The sequence below is a fragment of the Eptatretus burgeri genome, chromosome 15, assembly GCF_056783735.1.
Source record: "Eptatretus burgeri isolate ZD-2024b chromosome 15, Ebu_testis_v1, whole genome shotgun sequence".
Taxonomy (NCBI): Eukaryota; Metazoa; Chordata; class Myxini; order Myxiniformes; family Myxinidae; genus Eptatretus; species Eptatretus burgeri.
In genome coordinates, this window is record NC_140975.1 from 69,408,730 (window position 1) to 69,427,690 (window position 18,961).

The following is an 18,961-nucleotide window of genomic DNA, read 5'->3' on the forward strand; positions in this document are numbered from 1 at the left end:
TATCTGTCGATACCAATCTAAAGCGTGCGGGGAATGGATCGAGCACGATACATGTTATCTGCATGCACGTCATGTGACGCGTCACACACATAGCGCTGGTCAGGCCTGGCCTGCCCTACATACGCAGGCTCGGATTTTCGTGATCTAAACAGCAGTGTGTATTTAACCCTGAGATGTAGGGTTGGGCCCAGGAGGCCAACCCAGCATGATTTGTTGCACTATTCACTGTTATATAATTTTTTTTCTTTGCATGAGCTCCCTTGTATGCTCCTATAATTTAGTTACAAATAATTCATTGATATAAACATTAAATAGTTCACTCAGGTTCGAGGGAAAAGTTTAATTCTTCACACTACCCTTCCTTTCCAGTCCTCGGGTCGAGGAGACCCGGAGTTATTTTCACCCTAGTTTTCATATAATTACGTCATTATCATGAGGTTAGGTCCTAAACATCGCTAAACTCGGAAGGGGGGTGGAGGGATGACGCTAAATCATCTATGATGTCATTCCATTTCTCTGTGATGCGTTTCTGCCTTTCATTTCCTCCTGACAGCTCTGCCTGTTCATGTTGACTTCTCATTGGTTATTTAATAGTTTTAGAATCTTTGAAACCTGATTACTGCTTCGATTTCTTTGGAAAAAGTAAGTTTATTCTTTTTATTCTTAAGATTTTATGAGTTTCACGAGCTTTTCAAGTTAATGGGTCTTGTTGTTTGTTTAGTCCTTTGAACTTGCATGGGGAGACACTCATCACTTTTTGTTGTTTGGCGTACTGTTCTGCAAATGTTGGACCGATTTTATATTATTTTATTCCATTTTATTTGTTTTATGCATTGTTTGGTTATCTTCCAAAGGATATCGCTTCCAAATAAAAGGTTCAATGAATCACTTTGTTGAGCAAATACTCCCCCATCAGTCTCAACTTTGTACCCAAAAGAACAAAAAGTAAAAAACAAATTTTTTTCAAAAGTTTACTTCATTATGTGTTTGTTATTTTCAAAAGTTTATGTAAGGTTTCCCCGACCCGACACCTGGAATGACAAGTTTTTCACAAAGTTGTGGGTATATCTTCTACAGAAAAGGATCAGGGAATCATCTTTTTTGAACAAATACTCCTCAATGAACCTCAACTTAAATGAGAAAAAAAAATAAAACTTATTTGGCTTTAATACAATAAAGGGCATTTATTCCACGGCTCTAAAAATACAAAGTACTCTCTTCAATGTCCAGAAGATATCTCTGCGCACCACTCTCATCAGTTTCCAGTGAGAGGGTGTTCAGCACGGTTGGGAACATTTGGAACGATAAAAGGAGCTCCCTCGGTGGTGAAAATACCGAGAAGCTGTGTTTTCTTCACGACAATCTGCCAACGATTGAGTGGCAGTATTAGTATAGAGAACTGAACTCTGATGGCTGAGCAGTCAGACGATAAAACAGCTTTCGTTCAATTTACAAGTATTTTTTGCTATCTTTTTCATTTTAATGTTGAATCTGTTAAAAAGTTAATGACGTGTGTGTTTTTTATTTATTTATTTGTCCATTCATAGTACAATTTAAGTTCAATGTTCTCTAAGACTGAAAGTTCAATAAAATAGAAATTTTTCAAAAAATTTGAAAATTTGGAATTTGTTGACAAAATATCGGTGGACGAGGAATCTCCAAAGTCGGTATCGACATCGGACCCAAAAATTGGGAATCGCTCCAGCTCCAATTATAAGACCTTAGTGGTATCGCAGAAGATATCACACCAAACCGACCAACTACATGTCCGTGTGCAATCCCAGATTCCAACACAAGAACAGCTCTTACTACTGGGATCCCATCAATAATCTTCGGCCACCTCTGGTGTTTCCAGATGTGCATAATAGTCAAACATGAGTCACAAACAATATGTTATTGCCAAAGCAGCCAACGAGTGATCCAAGGAGTGATCCAATCCCAATGTGAGGTGGAATCGAGAATCCATACCTTTGGATCACCCAGTAGGTGCAACCATCGTTCGCATGTACCTGAAGTGGTCCTGAAGTCGGTCATTCATTATTATATTCATAGCTTTACAACTGTACAGTTAAACTTACATTTTAATCACAAATACAAGTTTACCTCCTTCGATCAATTTCGATGGTGTACGTGATTTAATTCATCGCCGTCGTCATCATCAGATCATCATCATCACCCTGCTCTATCCAGAGCATCGGTTACGCTGAAGCAATTTCTTGCCTTGATGTTATGATATGATGGTTATGATCGAGATGGGTCACCATTCCAACACAGGGTACTCGACAAAGGATAAATGAATTTGTAATTTGTTCATGGTGCTGGCGATAACTTGCCCACTCCTCCGAAAGGACACCGTGGGATCTTTGACATCCACCAACGAATGCTGGCAGATGGGACGCCGAGTTTAACGTCCATCCGAGCGAGGGATGGCATTCATGTTGATGAATCGCCCTGCTTGTGAAACACCAGGATGACAGGTTATACCTGGGTCGGGATTCAAACCCAGGCTAGACAGCTTAGAGGCGAGTGTGTATACCTCCACGTGATCATGCAAGCCCTATTTTTGCACTCAGTCCCATTCCTTAAATCCCAGTGATGATGAATTCACAGCGTTGCATATAATTAAAACCATCCATTATTCATAATCTGTTGGAACTTCTCCCCTCGTTGATGGAAATCGAACAAGTTCTACTTTTAAAATCAAAATGGCAATTTTATAAACAATTAAGTTTAAAATGTTTTAAAAGTGCAAATGGATTTCACAAACTTATAAAAACCCAAAATCCTTGTGATTGATGTGTCTTCCTTGTTCCAAACTTGCTCACACTTATTCTGGCTGGAAATGGTTGTTTTCTTATCTTTGTTTTTCCCGTTCAAGTAAATATCATAACAACTCGCCAAGAGTGTTCGTTTTACATACTTAGCGAGATACACATGCTATGTGTACGACCCGAGGGTCACGCGTATGACAAGACCCATTGATGCACAGTATAGCCACGTCCCATGTACAAACACCCGGTCTATGTACGATCCATCGATGTACAGTACAGCCATGGCCCATGTACAAACATCTGGGTGCTTTGAGTGCTTTTCCTGATGGACACTTTGAGCCAAAACATTTCAGCAGGAATTTCATCAAAATTGGTGCAGACGGTGAAACTGGACAAAAACAATTCTTTTCTGTGGCTCTTGAAACTTTGGGAGTTTAAATGTTTCCCCAGAGCCGTTTGGCTAATTACAGAGACCAATTTGCCAATTGAGAGATAATGAGATCCTCCCCCAAAAAAACATCTTTCAGTAAATTTCACATTTACTGAAAGATGCCAGCAAAGTACCACAGTGCTGTTAACATGTTCTTACACAACCTGCAGGCAAGCAGTAATACCAAAAGTACACAATAATAGCACAAGTAGTTAACAATACAAGCATACAATAATACCACAAGTATACATTTATTGTCAAGACAGGCCAGATCAGATCTGTGACTTGCTACAGGTACTGTGTAAACCTGTACTAACCTGTTCATGATCAGGTTGGCGGTGACTAAACCGTCTCCCCTCATCAGGTTTTTTGGTGAGGAGGGTGTATGACATGGACACCCAGCAGGATTAAAAACAAAACCCTTCAAAGGGTGGAGGAGCACCTTGTGAGCCAACGGTCATCCATATCTGGTGCCCAACTTTGTCTGTGGCTGCAGATGTCCTCCTGCATTTGGGTTACTTTTTATGAGGAAGTTGGTGGCAGGATTTGCACTCCGGCCACCGTAAAACCCTTCATTCCGCAAAACAGACTGAAAGCATTAAAAAATCTGAAAACCCACTCCGTGAGTGTACCTCATGTGCAGCTGCCCTCCGCAGGGCAGCTTACCAGATTATGGGATTGGGCAAAGCCTTAGAGACCCCCACTCTTGGATGATATGAGGAAAAGCACGGAGTTACCTTCCTGGGTCGGGCTACGGTAGTGTGTGTCGGAGTGGTGCTGAGGTGCCGTCCACCAGACGGCGGTCTCCTTGGGTTAACCTGAGATGGTCTCTTCGGGTGGGTGCCTAGAAGGTCCTGTCCCTAAGACAGGATGATCACCTGCCACTGTTATCATCTGAGCTCAAGCGTTTAAACATCGGTATTGCAGCTCTCTCTGAGGTTCGGAGACCGGATAGTGGTGAGATCATGGTGGAGAAGATACTCTTCTCATCTTGGGGGATTTCAATGCATCGACTGGAACTGATAGGGATGGTTATGAGAAGTGTATTGGTCCCCATGGATCTGGAACTGTGAACCAGAATAGCACTAAGTTCTTTGACTTTGCAAGAAGTCATGGACTTAGAGTGGCTGGTTCATGGTTTCAGCACTCACAAGCTCATCTCTGGACTTGGTACTCCAACGCTGGTGGTGTGGCAAAATATATTGACCATGTGCATGTTAATGGGTGCTGGAGGATGATTCAGAACTGCAGGGTCTCATGGAGTGCTCAGGTCCTCAATACCAACCACAGGCTTGTTGTAGCAACTCTGACTACTACTATTCAGCAGATGCATCCGAGATAGAGTTCACAACTCTGAAGTTACAGCTTAAATCTGGGAGAATGGTACCATCCCAGCCTCAGGCTAGAAGTTGACAAGCTCAAGGATGAGAGGGTAGCTGAGGAGTTTGCAAACTGGCGGAGTGGAGATTTGGAACTCACCATCAAGCGAAGAAGAATTTTGTCTCTCAAGAGACACTGGATACCATTGACCATAGTCACCGGGCCAGGCTTAATGGCAGAGCAGAGCTGTTCAGAGAGTTGAGGCATAAAACTGTGTGCTGAGGGAGGACAAGGAGGCATATGTGCAAGGAATCTGTGAGGGGGTTGAGCATCACCTGTGGTCAAGTGATTCTCGTCCTGCTTACAGGGGAATTCGTCCATTGCCTTTCTCCAAGCCCATCCTATGGTGTACTGCAATTAGAGTGGAGGGTGGTGGGCTCTTGACAGAAGAGTCTGAAGTGAAGGCCCGCCGGGCCAGCTTCTCTTTTTTTGAGAAAAAGATCCACTTCAACAAACCGATCTTTTGGACAAAGTTGGCTCTGTGGTTGCATCGCCAGGCACAACCATTTTGTCTGAATCTTGCTAGAAGGTCAAGGTCACATTTGCCACGGCGGCCGTGTGGTCTCCAAAATCTGCGGCCACTAGCAATTATATGGCGGCCGCAGTATTTCCACGGTCACACAATGTAGCAGTCACATATGTTTTTATTTTTCGGGGAGCCGCACGGCATATTTATAAATTGTGGAGACCGAAAATGTGGGGGTGCTGTACGGTCTTCAATTTGATGTCGCACGGTGACCTTAGGGCGTCGCTGCGGCGGCCATAGAATTTTCAAGGCAGACGCAAGGTGCCTGCAAGGCGACCGCAGGGGGGCCCTAAGGCGAATGTGCGGCCAGACGGACGGTAACGAGTGGGTATATATACCAGTTCTTTTTTTTACTGAAATAAAAATATAACAGTATATATATATATATATATATATATATATATATATATATATATATATATATATATATATATATATATATATATATATATCTGAATATACTATAACTATAATATACTGTGGTGCCCCCAGAATCGGAACGCTCCATTGTTTGAACAAATTGGAATCCGAACAATTTTTTCGAGAAAATTTTGCCCTAAAAGCCTAATACATTTTAAAAAACTGAACACAACGTAGCGTCCATGTTTGTTCACGTGTCTCCCCCACCTGTTCGAGCCGCATCTTCGCGCTTTGTTCATTCAGTTCGCCGGTGGAAATCCTCGTGAAAGCATCTCTCGTGTGTCGATCGATACTTTAGGCCTCAGTCACATTTGCTCTAAGGTGAGGATACGGCGGCCGTACGCCCTCTGAATTGACAGAAACGTGCGGCGGCTGCAGAGAAACTGAGGTGGCCTCAGGGTGGCCCTACGCCGTATGGCTATATTTTACAGGCCGTAGGGTCGCCATGGAATTATAACGCGGAGTTATAACTTTTTTCATTTCTACGTTCGCCGTAGCAATTTGACAAGCCAAAAAAAAAAAAATTTAACCCATTCGTTACCGTCCGTCTGGCCGCACGTTCGCCTTAGGGCCCCCTGCGGTCGCCTTGTGGGCACCTTGCGTCTGCCTTCAAAATTATATGGCCACCGCAGGAACGCCCTAAGGTCACCGTGCGACATCAAATCAAAGACCGTACGGCACACCCATGTTTTCGGTCTCCACAATTTATAAATACGCCGTGCTGTTACCCGAAAAATAACAAGGCAAATGTGTCCAAGAGAAGCGTCCAAAACCTAAAGGTTTTGTCGGCTAAAAAATAAAAATAAAAAAAAACTTACATTTTTTTAAAAAAACAACAACAACAACTTCCGATATTTCGTCACGTGTCTTCATTAAGCCAATAGCGAAACCCGTCATAATGTCTTTACGATATATCGTGTATTGACGAAATATATAATGTATTTACGAAATTACAATACGATAAATGGAATAATCTTTAAATAGTAACGTCAACTTTTCGAAACTTTAAAGCAAATGTCCGAATATATTTAAAAGTTCATGATAGACGCTCTCAAAAGGCACCGTCTATGTGAGGTTGTGTACATGTGCTGAGTATTTAAGGCGATCCGGATCTTGTATGTACAAGAGCCGAGTCCGAGAGATTAAGGTTGTCTTAACAACAACAACAACAACAACAACAACAACAACAACAACAACAACAACAACAAGAAGAAGAACAACAAGAAAAAGAAGAAGAAGAAGAACAAGGCCTAGCTCTCCATGAGCAGCGTTCGCAATGTGACTGCTACATTGTGTGACCGTGGAAATACTGCGGCCGCTTTATAATTGCTAGGACTGTCAGAGGCAAGGATTGAATTTCACAGCAAAACCATTTGTAATTTGGAATATCCATGATAACCTCAGCCCGATGCGTTTGATGAAAGTTATTGTGGTTCTGCGGGCATCATGTTTGATGAGCTGCCCTGGGGGCAGCACTCTCGCAGAGTGCGCGAGCAATCGGAACCCAGGACGGAGCTCGATCCTGTGTGGACCTTTGGATTGGTGATTGTACCAGTTTACATTCAATACACCACCACCGACGGTCATTTACTCATCTTATTTTACCTTAAACATGGGGAATTTCAGTTTAAAGTGTCTTGAAAGTGGGTTTTCTTTGGGTCCACAAATGGATTAATTCACTCCATAATTTCTTATTTGGAAAATATTTTTGGAATCTGAACTTTTTGCAATCCGAACAACCTCCTGGAACGAATTAAATTGGGATTCTGGGGGCACCACGGTATAGGCAAACACCTATACTCCGATCTCTAGCGGTAGCGCACGGTGGACGCACGGTCGACGCAGACTGCCACGGAGGCCGTACGTAGGTGCACGGCGGGCATAGGGAAAACGTGCGTCGACCCTGCATTGCCCGCAGGTAGTCACACAGACCGCAAGGCCACTGTACGGCGACCGTGGAAATAGTGCGGCCGCCGTCATTTTTTGGGGGTTGGGAAAATTCATTTTTCATTGAGAAGAGCTAATGGCAGCTGCACGAATAACGCAAGCCCACCGTACGCCCTACGTACGGTCGACGTGGAACACATCTACGTCATAGCTTGGCTTGTCGAATTGCTACGGCGTACGTAGAAATGAAAAAAAAGTTTTAACTCCGCGCTATAATTCCACGGCGACCCTACGGCCTGTAAAATATAGCCAAACGGCATAAGGCCTCCCTGAGGCCAGCTCAGTTTCTCTGCGGCCGCCGCACGTTTCTGTCAATTCAGAAGGCATACAGCCGCCGTATCCTCGCCGTAGAGCAAATGTGACCTTGGCTTTTCTCCACGCTCAGAGCCACGCAGCATATTTGATTAGCTGAGACCACGTAAAACTTGCTCAAATACATTTTTTTTTCGGCGTACAAGTCGATGTGGAGTAGAAATCGAATTGGTTAATGTTCCCATTTTTCATTCCTTCATTCACAGATAAGTCGATTTGGAGGACAATACGAAGCTAGATCAACGACGGTCGAAAGAAAAACTGTCAGTCTGTCAGAACAAGAATTTTGAATTCCTCCCTGACACTGTCACAACATTCCAGGGTCATCCTTGCGATAATTCACAGACCGCTGTGTGTGTGTGTGTGTGTGTGTGTGTGTGTGTGTGTGTGTGTGTGTGTGTGTGTGTGTGTGTGTGTGTGTGTGTGTGTGTGTGTGTGTGTGTGTGTGTGTGTGTGTGTGTCACATGACTACTCTTACAGTTCTCAGGTAATTATATCCAGACTTCCTACATTTATATTTTTCAAGGTCATCTGCCTTCTGCTTCGAAATCAGCAAACATTACCGCTCTCCATAACCAGGTGCAAAAACAGATCCCTGCAGTCCAGACCAATCAGTTTTCTCCCAATCATCAGCAAGGTTATGGAATCCATCATTGCTTCAGACATTAAATCCTTGAACATGTCCAATGGCTTGATTTCCGATCATCAGTTTGGATTCAGACCAGGTCACTCTACCCTGGATATGCTGCTTCTGCTCTCCCAACAATGGATGGAGGTCCTCAATGCCAGACATGAAATTAGAGCCATATCCCTCGACATATCACGTGCTTTCGATACGGTCTGACACCCTGCCCTGCTCACCAAACTCTCTTCCTATGGTATCCATGGACATCTCCACTCATGGCTCGCAGACTTCCTCTCCTGTCGCAGTCAACGTGTGGCCCTTCATGGAGTTCTCTCATCCCCTCTTCCTGTCCAGGCTGGAGTTCCTCAAGGCAGCGTTCTGCGCCCTGTTCTTTTCTGGTTTTCATCAATGATTTCTCTGACTCTCTGGAAAATCCTCTTTATCTATTTGATGACTCCACCCTCTATCATCTCATCTGTCATCGCTCAGATCGGCAAGCAGCAGCTTCTTCGCTCTCTGCACATCTGGATAAAATCACAAGCTGGTCCAACACTTAGAACATGTCTTTCAATCCTGACAAATCTCACTCTCACTATGTCTCTCCAAAAGGACCGTCCGAACCCCCCCCTTCCCCCACAATCTACTTTCTCAACAATATTCTTGAATAAGTCCTTTTATTCAAGCATCTGGGCCTCACTATCTGCCATGATCTTTCCTGGGAAAGCCACATTTACAACCTCGCATCCAAGCCAGTTGCTGACAAGGCATCTTCCATCGAGCAAGGTCCTTTCTTGGCCCACCTGAGCTCCTGACCACGTACAAAGCTTTCATCTGCAGCCTGATGGAGTACTGCTCTCCCTCTGGGCTGGTGCTCCTGCCTCTCACCTTTCTTGGCTGCACGCTGTGAAAACCAAGGCATTTACGATCATTGGTATTTCTTGCGATGAAGCCGAGTCTTTGGGTCTCTCACTCTCTCATCACAGGCAGGTCGGTGGTCTTTCTGTCTTCTACCATCTCCTCTGTAGCCTCATCACCCCCCCCCACCCCGCTTTGTCTGCGATTTGTCCTCCCCAATTTTTCACATGGTGCTCAAGGTGCGCCAGCAACCCCCTTCTGGTAAAACTACCAAAATCACGAATCACTGCTCACCTTCACTCTTTCATTCCTCTTTTTCCCCACCTTTGGAATAAACTCCTACACTCTCTTCAATCCCACTCTTCCCTCCAGGCCTTCAAAACAGCTGTTCACCACCACCTCTTATCGTCCCCCATCCAAATCCTCGATCTTTTCTACCCCTGCTAATCCACCCCAAACCCACCTCCTTCAAATTTCCTGCTTTCCTTCCTGAAAGTCCTTGTAATGTCCATCTCATATACCCCATGTTCCCCGCCCCATCCCTCTCCCTTCCACAGATTTCCTAATGTCTCTGTTCCCCACTGTTTTGTGTTTCCCTTTCCCACCCCTCTTGTCTCCTGCTCCCTTTGTTGTATGTTGTGTGTTCACTCTTATATGAGCCTCGACATTGTACACACAAAAAGCATGACCCCAAGTAGATGGTATTCATAGAATACATACCCTGCAGTCTTGAGAAGGACTTGGTGTGAGCCAACTGTTTTGAAAATCCTGTTCAAATTTCAAGTCAGTCAAATGAAAATTAACAATGTTAGAAATTGTGGCCGATGTTGACCTTTTGGCCAATGTTGACCTTTTGGCCAATGTTGACCTCAAAAATAATCGATGGTTAATTTCATTGAGATGATATGCAAATTCTCTTCAAATTTCAAGTCAATCGGATGACAATTGAGAATTGTAGAAAATTGGCCTGTATTGACCTCAAAAGAGTGACCGCTATATCACATGGTCATGTAACATGGTAGTGATAAAGTTTCAATTTCCTACGCTGAATGGTTTTTGATATATGCTCGTAACAAAATGCAGACACGTACGACGTACAACATACGTTTTATGATTTTTTTTGTGATTTATGATATGGCTGTGCCGTTGATGCAGTGCCCCGTTACGAGTACACTGGGTACTCATTTCACCAACCTCTGAAGAATGACAGGCTGAGTCAACTCCATCTGGTGTTAATTCAATGGCAGACAGGGCCTTAAACCTTCCACCTTAACCGTTCAGGCAACTCACCGAGGCTTACCGAGTTACATTAACAATGAGTAAGTAAATATATTTTGAAGTTCATAACTGACTTCACAAAATGTTTTTAAAAAGTCTTATTATATCCAACACGTTTTTGCCCAACGTCTCAACAAAAAAAGTTTGGTTAACATTTACGTAACGCTTTTGTGAAACGTCACTGCATCGTCGTTTCAACGTTATTCACAGATTAAGGAAGTACACCACTTCAGTTAAACCCTTACAACAACGTTACCTTATTACAGCTTTCCAGCAACCTTTTCACAACGTTATGCGTTTGCTCGGTTGGTGTTGTACTCAACAACCCACTGAAACCATTCTGTGGTCACTTAGTGTTTGCGGGACATTGACAAGTCAAGAATACTGACAAACTGCACATGTTCAAATGTAAAGATCTCCCTGGTAAGGAACCAAATTCCCATTGGTCAGAAAGTTTTCCCCACCTATACATTTTCATTCGTTGTAAATATGCAAATTCCATGCCACGTGGTAAAACATATTTTATCATTAACTCCATGAATTAGATTGTTAAGATGAGGATTTCCCATTGGCTGACTGCAGGTGGCTTACAGCGCTGTCCAGGCCAAGTGCTAACAGCATGACGAAGAAGAGCAGTGACCAGGCCCAAGCCCCATAGAGCGTTGCGAGTGCTTCGGGGTAGAGCACAAACACCAGCCCAATACCTGCAATGATAAATAACAACATTAATAAGGAGAACAGCAATAAACCAGAAGGGCACTCGGGAGAGGGCATCGAACATCATGGATGCTGACCCCTCCACCACGCAATGCCTGATCCACGAGAACACATCTGGCCCATGACATGTATGAAATATCAGACTATGTTATGGTTTGTGACCCGATCTCCCAATGGTGACGAATCACTTAAAATGATAAATTAAATAATTCTCGTATCCAGATCTGGATCCGGATCTTCACCAAAATCGAATCAATTCGTCCTTGCACACACCGAACGTGTCCACCAAGTTTCGTCCGAATCCGTCCACAACTTTGTGAGATATCCTCTTCATAGACAGACAGACAGACAGACAGACAGACAGACGGGTGAAAACACAACCTCCATCCACCTTCAGTAATTACGTTCAACGTTCAGGAACATTTACCCAAGTTCTTGTACTTATCAATTGCAGACGATTGTGGATGAATGGCATGTGATGGACAACAAATAACTTTTGATGAACGTAGGTAGGTATGACCACAATTTAAATATCAAACAATAGAAATGTACATTTGAATGAGATGCATTGTTTCATTTTTTTTGAGGGGGAGAGTTTGATAAGACGGTTGAAAATTTGTAAAACCTGCGAGATATTCCAACCACATGTGGTCTCGAGAACAGTGTTTCTCAACCTTTTTTTTGTCCCACGCCCCACTTTGATTTTCAAAAAAATCGTACGCCCCACCATGATTGGAGACACTACAGTATATAGTACATATGTATTCAAAAGGCTTTAATGAAACTTTATTGCAAATTTTATTCAAATGCTCCTCACTTCAATGGGAGCCCTGTCCTTGACGCTGGCTCCAGATTTGTTTGATTCGAGGAACACATTTTGTCAGTTTCAGTTTTGTTAATTTTGTCAGTTGAAAATTTGAAAGTGCAAAGCTATGAAAGGGATCATATATCGATTCATTAATTCTGAATCCTCATGCCCCACCAAAATATTGCTATGCCCCACCGGTGGGGCGTGCACCCCATCTTGAAAAACACTGCTCTAGAATGTGGGAAATTGTTGTATTGAAACCGATCATTTCAAATTCTTCAGGGGGCTAGGGTAACCCAGGACCCCCCGCCCCCCCCCCCTTTATGTAATCTATCGCTTTATCTTTGGTATAAGATTATTACAAAACTCGCGCATGAAAACCAGACAACTCATTTGTACATTTTATACTAATCACATGCACACCTGCAGCACAGGTGTGAACATGACCACGTAAACCCACCGTCGGTGGCAACATCATGGATGCTGACCCCTTGTTGTTGTGCCATGTAACCAAGTATCGAGAAGGTCACAAATCCACAGAAGAAGCTCGTCACACAGTTTATGGAACTTGTTACCATGGTGTCCCTGCAGGAGATACGAGGGGATACACAGGGGTGCGTCACACGACGGAGAGGAAATGTGACGTCATTCGATGATGGAAACGTCGACAGGAATGAAGAGATTTCGGTGCTGCAAAGTAACGACGTGAGAAGAGGTGAAAGGAGGTTTGTATTACCGCACACAGTTATTGTTGGGTTTGTTGTAACTTCCAAAAGCGACCAACACTCCGAAGCCCACTCCCAGGGAGTAACAGATCTGTATCGCTGCGTCGATCCATACCTGGGCGGGGGTAAACGGTCACCCATTCGCTTCAAGTCACAATTCCGAGCAATACAAGGAATACCGATGTAGTTTATTTTATATCTACTACACTACAACAGTATCCAGGTACTACAGGTCCACCAAGGCCAAGGTCCACAGAGGAATCCAAACAATAGAATTGTTCACATCCACTCAAACAAAGCAATTCCTTGAACTTGTGCCCTGCAATGGATGGCATAATCCAGGTAGGAAATCCTGCCAGCAAAGCATGCACCATGTCAGCAATCCTGGGGGTCCATTCCGTCTGTATACGGTATACCCCACATAGGGCCATCTAGGCAGACATCATTAAGTGTATACAACCTCCCGTACATGGGTTTCCTCGTCGTTCTCAAGTTGGACATGAACCTTTGTCAGTGTAATTCATAATGGTTGCTAAGTTACCGTTTTCAAGAATGATCATAATCAAAATAAAGTTTGCTGACAACAGCGGAGATTTAAATACTCTTACATATCGAGTCAAAACGTCATATCCAAGCCAACAACAGTCTCGAGTGACGTAAGTATTTGTATTACGTCACTCCGATTCACGTAAATGCAATGTCATTTCACCCAAAACCCGACGATATGGTGTGTTCACTCTGGTCCGACAGGATGCTGCACTTACCTTAGAGTTGTCCGGTCTGGGTTCGATTCCCAACCCCACGATAAACCATATTGCGGCGCTTCGCACACAGAGGATAGCAGCGCAAAGTACGCCGTCCCTCGGATGGACGTTAAGCCGGGCGTCCAATCAGCCAGCATTCGCTTGTGGACGTAAAAGATCCCACGACGTCTCTTACGAAGAGAAAGTGAGTTATCTTCAGCACCCTAAACAAGTTACAAATTCCCGCCCAAATCACCTTTGGTCCATCGTCAGGCCTGGCCAGGTGGTCCATGAGACTTGGCCCATAAACTTTCCTGTCCAACCCCCAAAGGTGGGGACCATTAACATGGAATTAACGAGGTTCAAACATTTTCATTCCATTAAAGCCTGAGTGGGGACACACCGCGTCAAGATTCTGAGAGAAGAAGCAAATCGAAACAACAGGTGAAGGTCAACGGACTGACCGATGGATTTTGGAGTTGAGAAAAGTCCACGGTGAGAAAGGCTTGGACTCCACGTAGGGCGCCAGGTAACATGAGCGCTCGAACCAGAAGCACCCCCAGCACAAGGTAGGGCAGGGTGGCGGTGAACCAAACCACCTAACGTGCACGCACACACACACACATCCCTCTTCATAAAATCAAAGGTGTGTAACGATGACCCAACTCGATGCCAAGTCAAACGAACCGGCAAGTTAAACAGCAAGCACCCTGTGTCTACCTTTCCTGAGGTGCGCACACCCTTCCACAAGCAGAAGAACAACATGCACAGGACGGCGCTGAGGCAGAGCACCAACTCCCAACTCAGTTGTCCCAACGCACCGATTCCCGCACTCTCCTGCACCTTCAGCACCTCTCGCCTGCACACTCCAATAAATAATGCACATCTTCAGCACAGATACCAGCACGTTATTCATCGTTGTCCGAAAAAGTATATTTTGATGACATGAACGAAGCAATTGGTTGGTATAGTGCTTCTGATGACGGAATACAAAATATTTAATTCTCATTCTAGACTCCATTTCAATATGTACACACTTTGTCTCTGCACTTCATGCTGCAGACTCTCCATCCCCTTCCCATGAAATCACATGTTGAGTGAAGTCCCATTCACCTTCTCATAGTTTACTGTGACCTCCATCCATAACTACCCAATGAGAAACATTATCTGCAACCTACTGTCCATCGAGTGGCCTCCTAGCGATGCCCGTGGACAAGTGGCCTCACTGCGTGACCAGAGATGGCTTTTTGTCTCGACTCCATCAAAATAAGCACCACAGTCTTCGATCACCCGTTGAAACGAATCATTTGAACAGCTTCTTGCAAACTACCGAGGATACACTTCAGCAGACCCGACCAATCGCTTGGCCCTGCCAACATTCCTCAAGTCAGTGGGAAACATTTGGGCTCTATTCACCCTATTCACCCTATCCGCTAACTCTCAGTAATAATGGCTAACCAAGACCGCATGGAGCAACCTCCATTTATCGATATGAATGGAGGAAACCAGTTGGCACTGGTACTGCAAATGGAGGACTGCTGTCTACCGAACAGTCAGACTGTGATGGTTTGTTCATAGTCTGTAAATGTCCATGTCATTCACGATGAAATGCATCGATATCGGTAGACATCCTTGTTATTCAACTACAAGGACACTGCAATCTCCAAATGTCCTTGCTACCCACAAGCTCATCCATGAGTCTCAGACTTCGTTAAAGAGAGAAATAAACAAAAATGTAGGAATCTCCTAGTGCTTGAAGGCCTTATGTGGGAGGACAGAGTGAGTCCGTTGCCATGGCAGAGAAATTCATGACAACAGCTTCCCAGGCCAGAAAACTCTGTGTTCGGAGCCAAACATATTGAGGTGCCGGAGAGTTCACACGGAGAGTGGATATCGAATGATTGATCGCAGTCAACGAGGACGCAGGATGGAGCTGAACAGGTGATCCCGTGCTATCGGCTTCACCTCAACGTGGATTTTTTTTTTTAATGTAAAAACGTAGAGGGAAATCTCAAAAATACAACCAAACAAGGTGCGAATGACAACACATTATGATGTCACAATATAACACCACAATCCTCTTCTGGATTACCATAACTATGTCTTTTGACATTCCATCAGAATCCCACAACAAAAGTAAAATGTCAAAAGACATCGTGATGGCAATCCAGAAGAGGATTGTGGTGTCATGTTGTGGCATCATAATGTGGCATCATTCCTAACTTGTTTGGTTGTTTTTTTTGAGATTTTCATCCCTCTATGTTTTTACATTATTTTTAAATGTTTTTTTTTCTTCTTGTTATTTTATAAAGTAATAAAAATTTTAATCTTTTATATATTTTGTTGTTTTGATATGGATTAAATCCACCTATGTTATTAATTTAGGGGATGGTTTGGATATGTAACACTTTTGGAATGGTTTGTTTAATCTTACCATCTTACCCCCTTCCACTTTTGTCCATCTTACCCCCTTCCACTATCCTGGCCTGGTTTGGTTTGTTTAAGTCCATATTTATGTTCGATTTCTTTCCCAAATAAAATGACTAATGTTTTATCCGTTTTTAAAATTTTGGGTTGCATGCACGAGCCCAGAGACAATGTAACTTCCTCACGTTGGAATCACCATCATGGCTTCAGCAGTTATCGAGTTAGGTCGGGCGACAGTGTTACATTATTTTGAGAGTGGAAGAAGAAGAAGAAGAAGAAGAAGAAGAAGAAGAAGAAGAAGAAGAAGAAGAAGAAGAAGAAGAAGAAGAAGAAGAAGAAGAAGAAGAAGAAGAAGAAGAAGAAGAAGAAGAAGAAGAAGAAGAAGAAGAAGAAGAAGAAGAAGAAGAAGAAGAAGAAGAAGAAGAAGAAGAAGAAGAAGAAGAAGAAGAAGAAGAAGAAGAAGAAGAAGAAGAAGAAGAAGAAGAAGAAGAAGAAGAAGAAGAAGAAGAAGAAGAAGAAGAAGAAGAAGAAGAAGAAGAAGAAGTACAAATTGACTTTTTAGCGATCTCCCGACGTGGTACTTCTGCGATGTATTTTGGCATCTTTTTAAGTCTTGGTTGTTCAGAAAACGCTCGAGAATATAAGTTATGGCTTTTAAATGCTTATGACTTCACTCTTGAGGAGTTTATGAGCGTATCATTGTGGGCACATTGGAATGGGCGGCCATTTTTTCCGAAACCCGATGATAACTCGCGATGAATTATATAAAATAACACTAACCCTAATACTAACTAGGGACTTCGGTATCATACAATCTACTGCCCCCATTTCATCACATGATCCGTTTCTCTGTGCTCGCTGACACATCATTTATTTATTTTAAAACGCAGCACCACACCAGAGCATAATCTGATCGACACCTGCTGTCAATTCCCCTCCTTCCAGGGTGAGGAGTTCAGTCGTTTGGTATTCTATGCTCAATCCTTGTGCACAGAGCTAACATGGCCTAGTCTAAAGGCCCGAGTACCTCATCTTCCAGGGTGAGGTGTTCAGTCGTCATCATTTGGGGAGCATACCATGTTCAGTCGTTTGGTATTCTATGCTCAATCCCTGTGCACAGAACTAACATGGCCTCGTCTAAGGTCCTGAGTACCTCATCGCTATGTCACTTCTTCTGCAATCCAAACCACTTTTCTTATTGTCATTCTTAATCTATCTATAATTCCAGCAATGTGTGTGTGTGTGTGTGTGTGTGTGTGTGTGTGTGTGTGTGTGTGTGTGTGTGTGTGTGTGTGTGTGTGTGTGTGTGTGTGTGTGTGTGTGTGTGTGTGTGTGTGTGTGTGTGTGTGTGTGTGTGTGACCGCTCGCTGTTTCTCGACAACCACTGGTCCGATCTAATTGAAACTTGCCAGGTATATTGCTGGGGCCCTGAGGATGTGCCTTTTCAAGGTTTGATATTAATCAGACAAGTGGTTCCCAAGTTATGGCCATTTATTTACCAAACCAATGACAGGACACGTTGCTGCGTAGGTGTGGCCGATGGGGAAAGGGTGCCATTTAGTTACCAATAACAGGACACGTTGCTGCAGAGGCGTGGTTATTGGGGAAGAGATCCTCAGCCGTGTTCCCCATTACGGGTTACAACGTACGGACTTCCGGATAGTGATGACTTAGTGTATTCTAATAATTTATCGATTTCTTATGCGCATTTATAGATAAACACAATGCCCCAATCCAGTCGTCGTTTATGAGAGCGAAGGAACGGCCTGTGTGGTTGTTGTTTCTGGCACGTGGTTTGAAAGTTATTTTTTTGTTTTTTTTTTGCACGTACGGCCACGCACGTACGGGCACGCGAGAGCGAAGGAACGGACTGTGTGGTTGTTGTTTTTGGCACGCGGTTTGAAAGTTTTTTTTTGTTTTTTTCCACGTACGGCCACGCACGTACGGGCACGCACGAGTTTTAATAAATTCTCTTTTCCTTTGTTAACACTGTTGCAAAGTTTTCATAATGCAACCCGAATCCTCGCACCATTGTTTTGATAAACTCCCCCTGAACCTCTTGTCAAAAGAGTGAGGAATCAGCCATTCTCTCCCACTTAGGGCCTGCTGCCTCGAGTCGGTTTCACTTCACAGACACCATTCGTCAGCTCGCTCAGTCCAATGAAAACACCATGTCGCTATCTCGTTTGGAATGCAGTCGAGTCGGTCACAAGCATCGCAAATGGCAGTCCCAGCTTTAATAAATCCTGCATGGATTCCGATTCCACTAACCCAACTGGCGTGTGACTCGAGGGACTGAGGAGGATGCCCTGAATGTGCCTGGACTAAGATTCTGCCCATTCTCCCAGCCACAGGGTTATTCGGTGAACCGAGCTGTTAGTGCTGGAATCGTACCGTTTGGGTTTGACATGCAGTGATCTAAAGCTCATGGAGGAGCGTATCCATAAATCACGTGTTGGACGAGGACATCAGTTGACATCAGTGTACTTTAACATGAATAATTAGACAATAGATAAGTACATGTGGTATGGTATGGTATGGTATGCGTCATTTGAACCCGAATTCCCTATACTGGAAGCTCGGGGTTCAAACGGGAACACTAAACAGACCAAATCCACATTGTTTTAAAAATAAATGAATGAAAGAATGTCTAATTTGTTTGTACTTGGTCTGTTATGTTCTTCTCATGTCCAAACGTGCACTTTGTTATCGGGTGGGTGCAAATGCACTGCAGCTGTCTCCATTCGTCTGCCATATTATACTCCAAAGTACGCAGTCACGTGACTCACAGCACACTTCTAATACACATGGAAGTGGATTAAAAAAAACAAAACGGAGCGAACATTCACCATGGGCCTAAATGTACTCCATACACACAAACAGCATCATTCTGGGATTGGGGGGGGGGGGCAGGTAATAGCACTTTGATGTGCCCCACTGTTACCCCAAGTACGTGAAGTGAAAACCAGGGTTAAGGAATTGGTTCACTTCTGTCTG

General features: G+C 43.8%; 1 protein-coding gene across 1 annotated transcript in view; it reads right to left on the minus strand.

Annotated features, from left to right (window-relative positions):
- Positions 1 to 18,961, minus strand: part of LOC147012459 (sodium-dependent noradrenaline transporter-like) — a 71,404-nt gene that overhangs the window by 26,239 nt on the left and 26,204 nt on the right. The window contains exons 5-9 of the mRNA XM_085856723.1: positions 14,258 to 14,396; positions 14,002 to 14,136; positions 12,806 to 12,909; positions 12,530 to 12,654; positions 11,136 to 11,248 (exon numbers count right to left, since the gene is read on the minus strand). Coding sequence (XP_085712849.1) covers positions 11,136 to 11,248; positions 12,530 to 12,654; positions 12,806 to 12,909; positions 14,002 to 14,136; positions 14,258 to 14,396 — 616 coding nt within the window. The remainder of the gene's footprint in view (positions 1 to 11,135; positions 11,249 to 12,529; positions 12,655 to 12,805; positions 12,910 to 14,001; positions 14,137 to 14,257; positions 14,397 to 18,961) is intronic.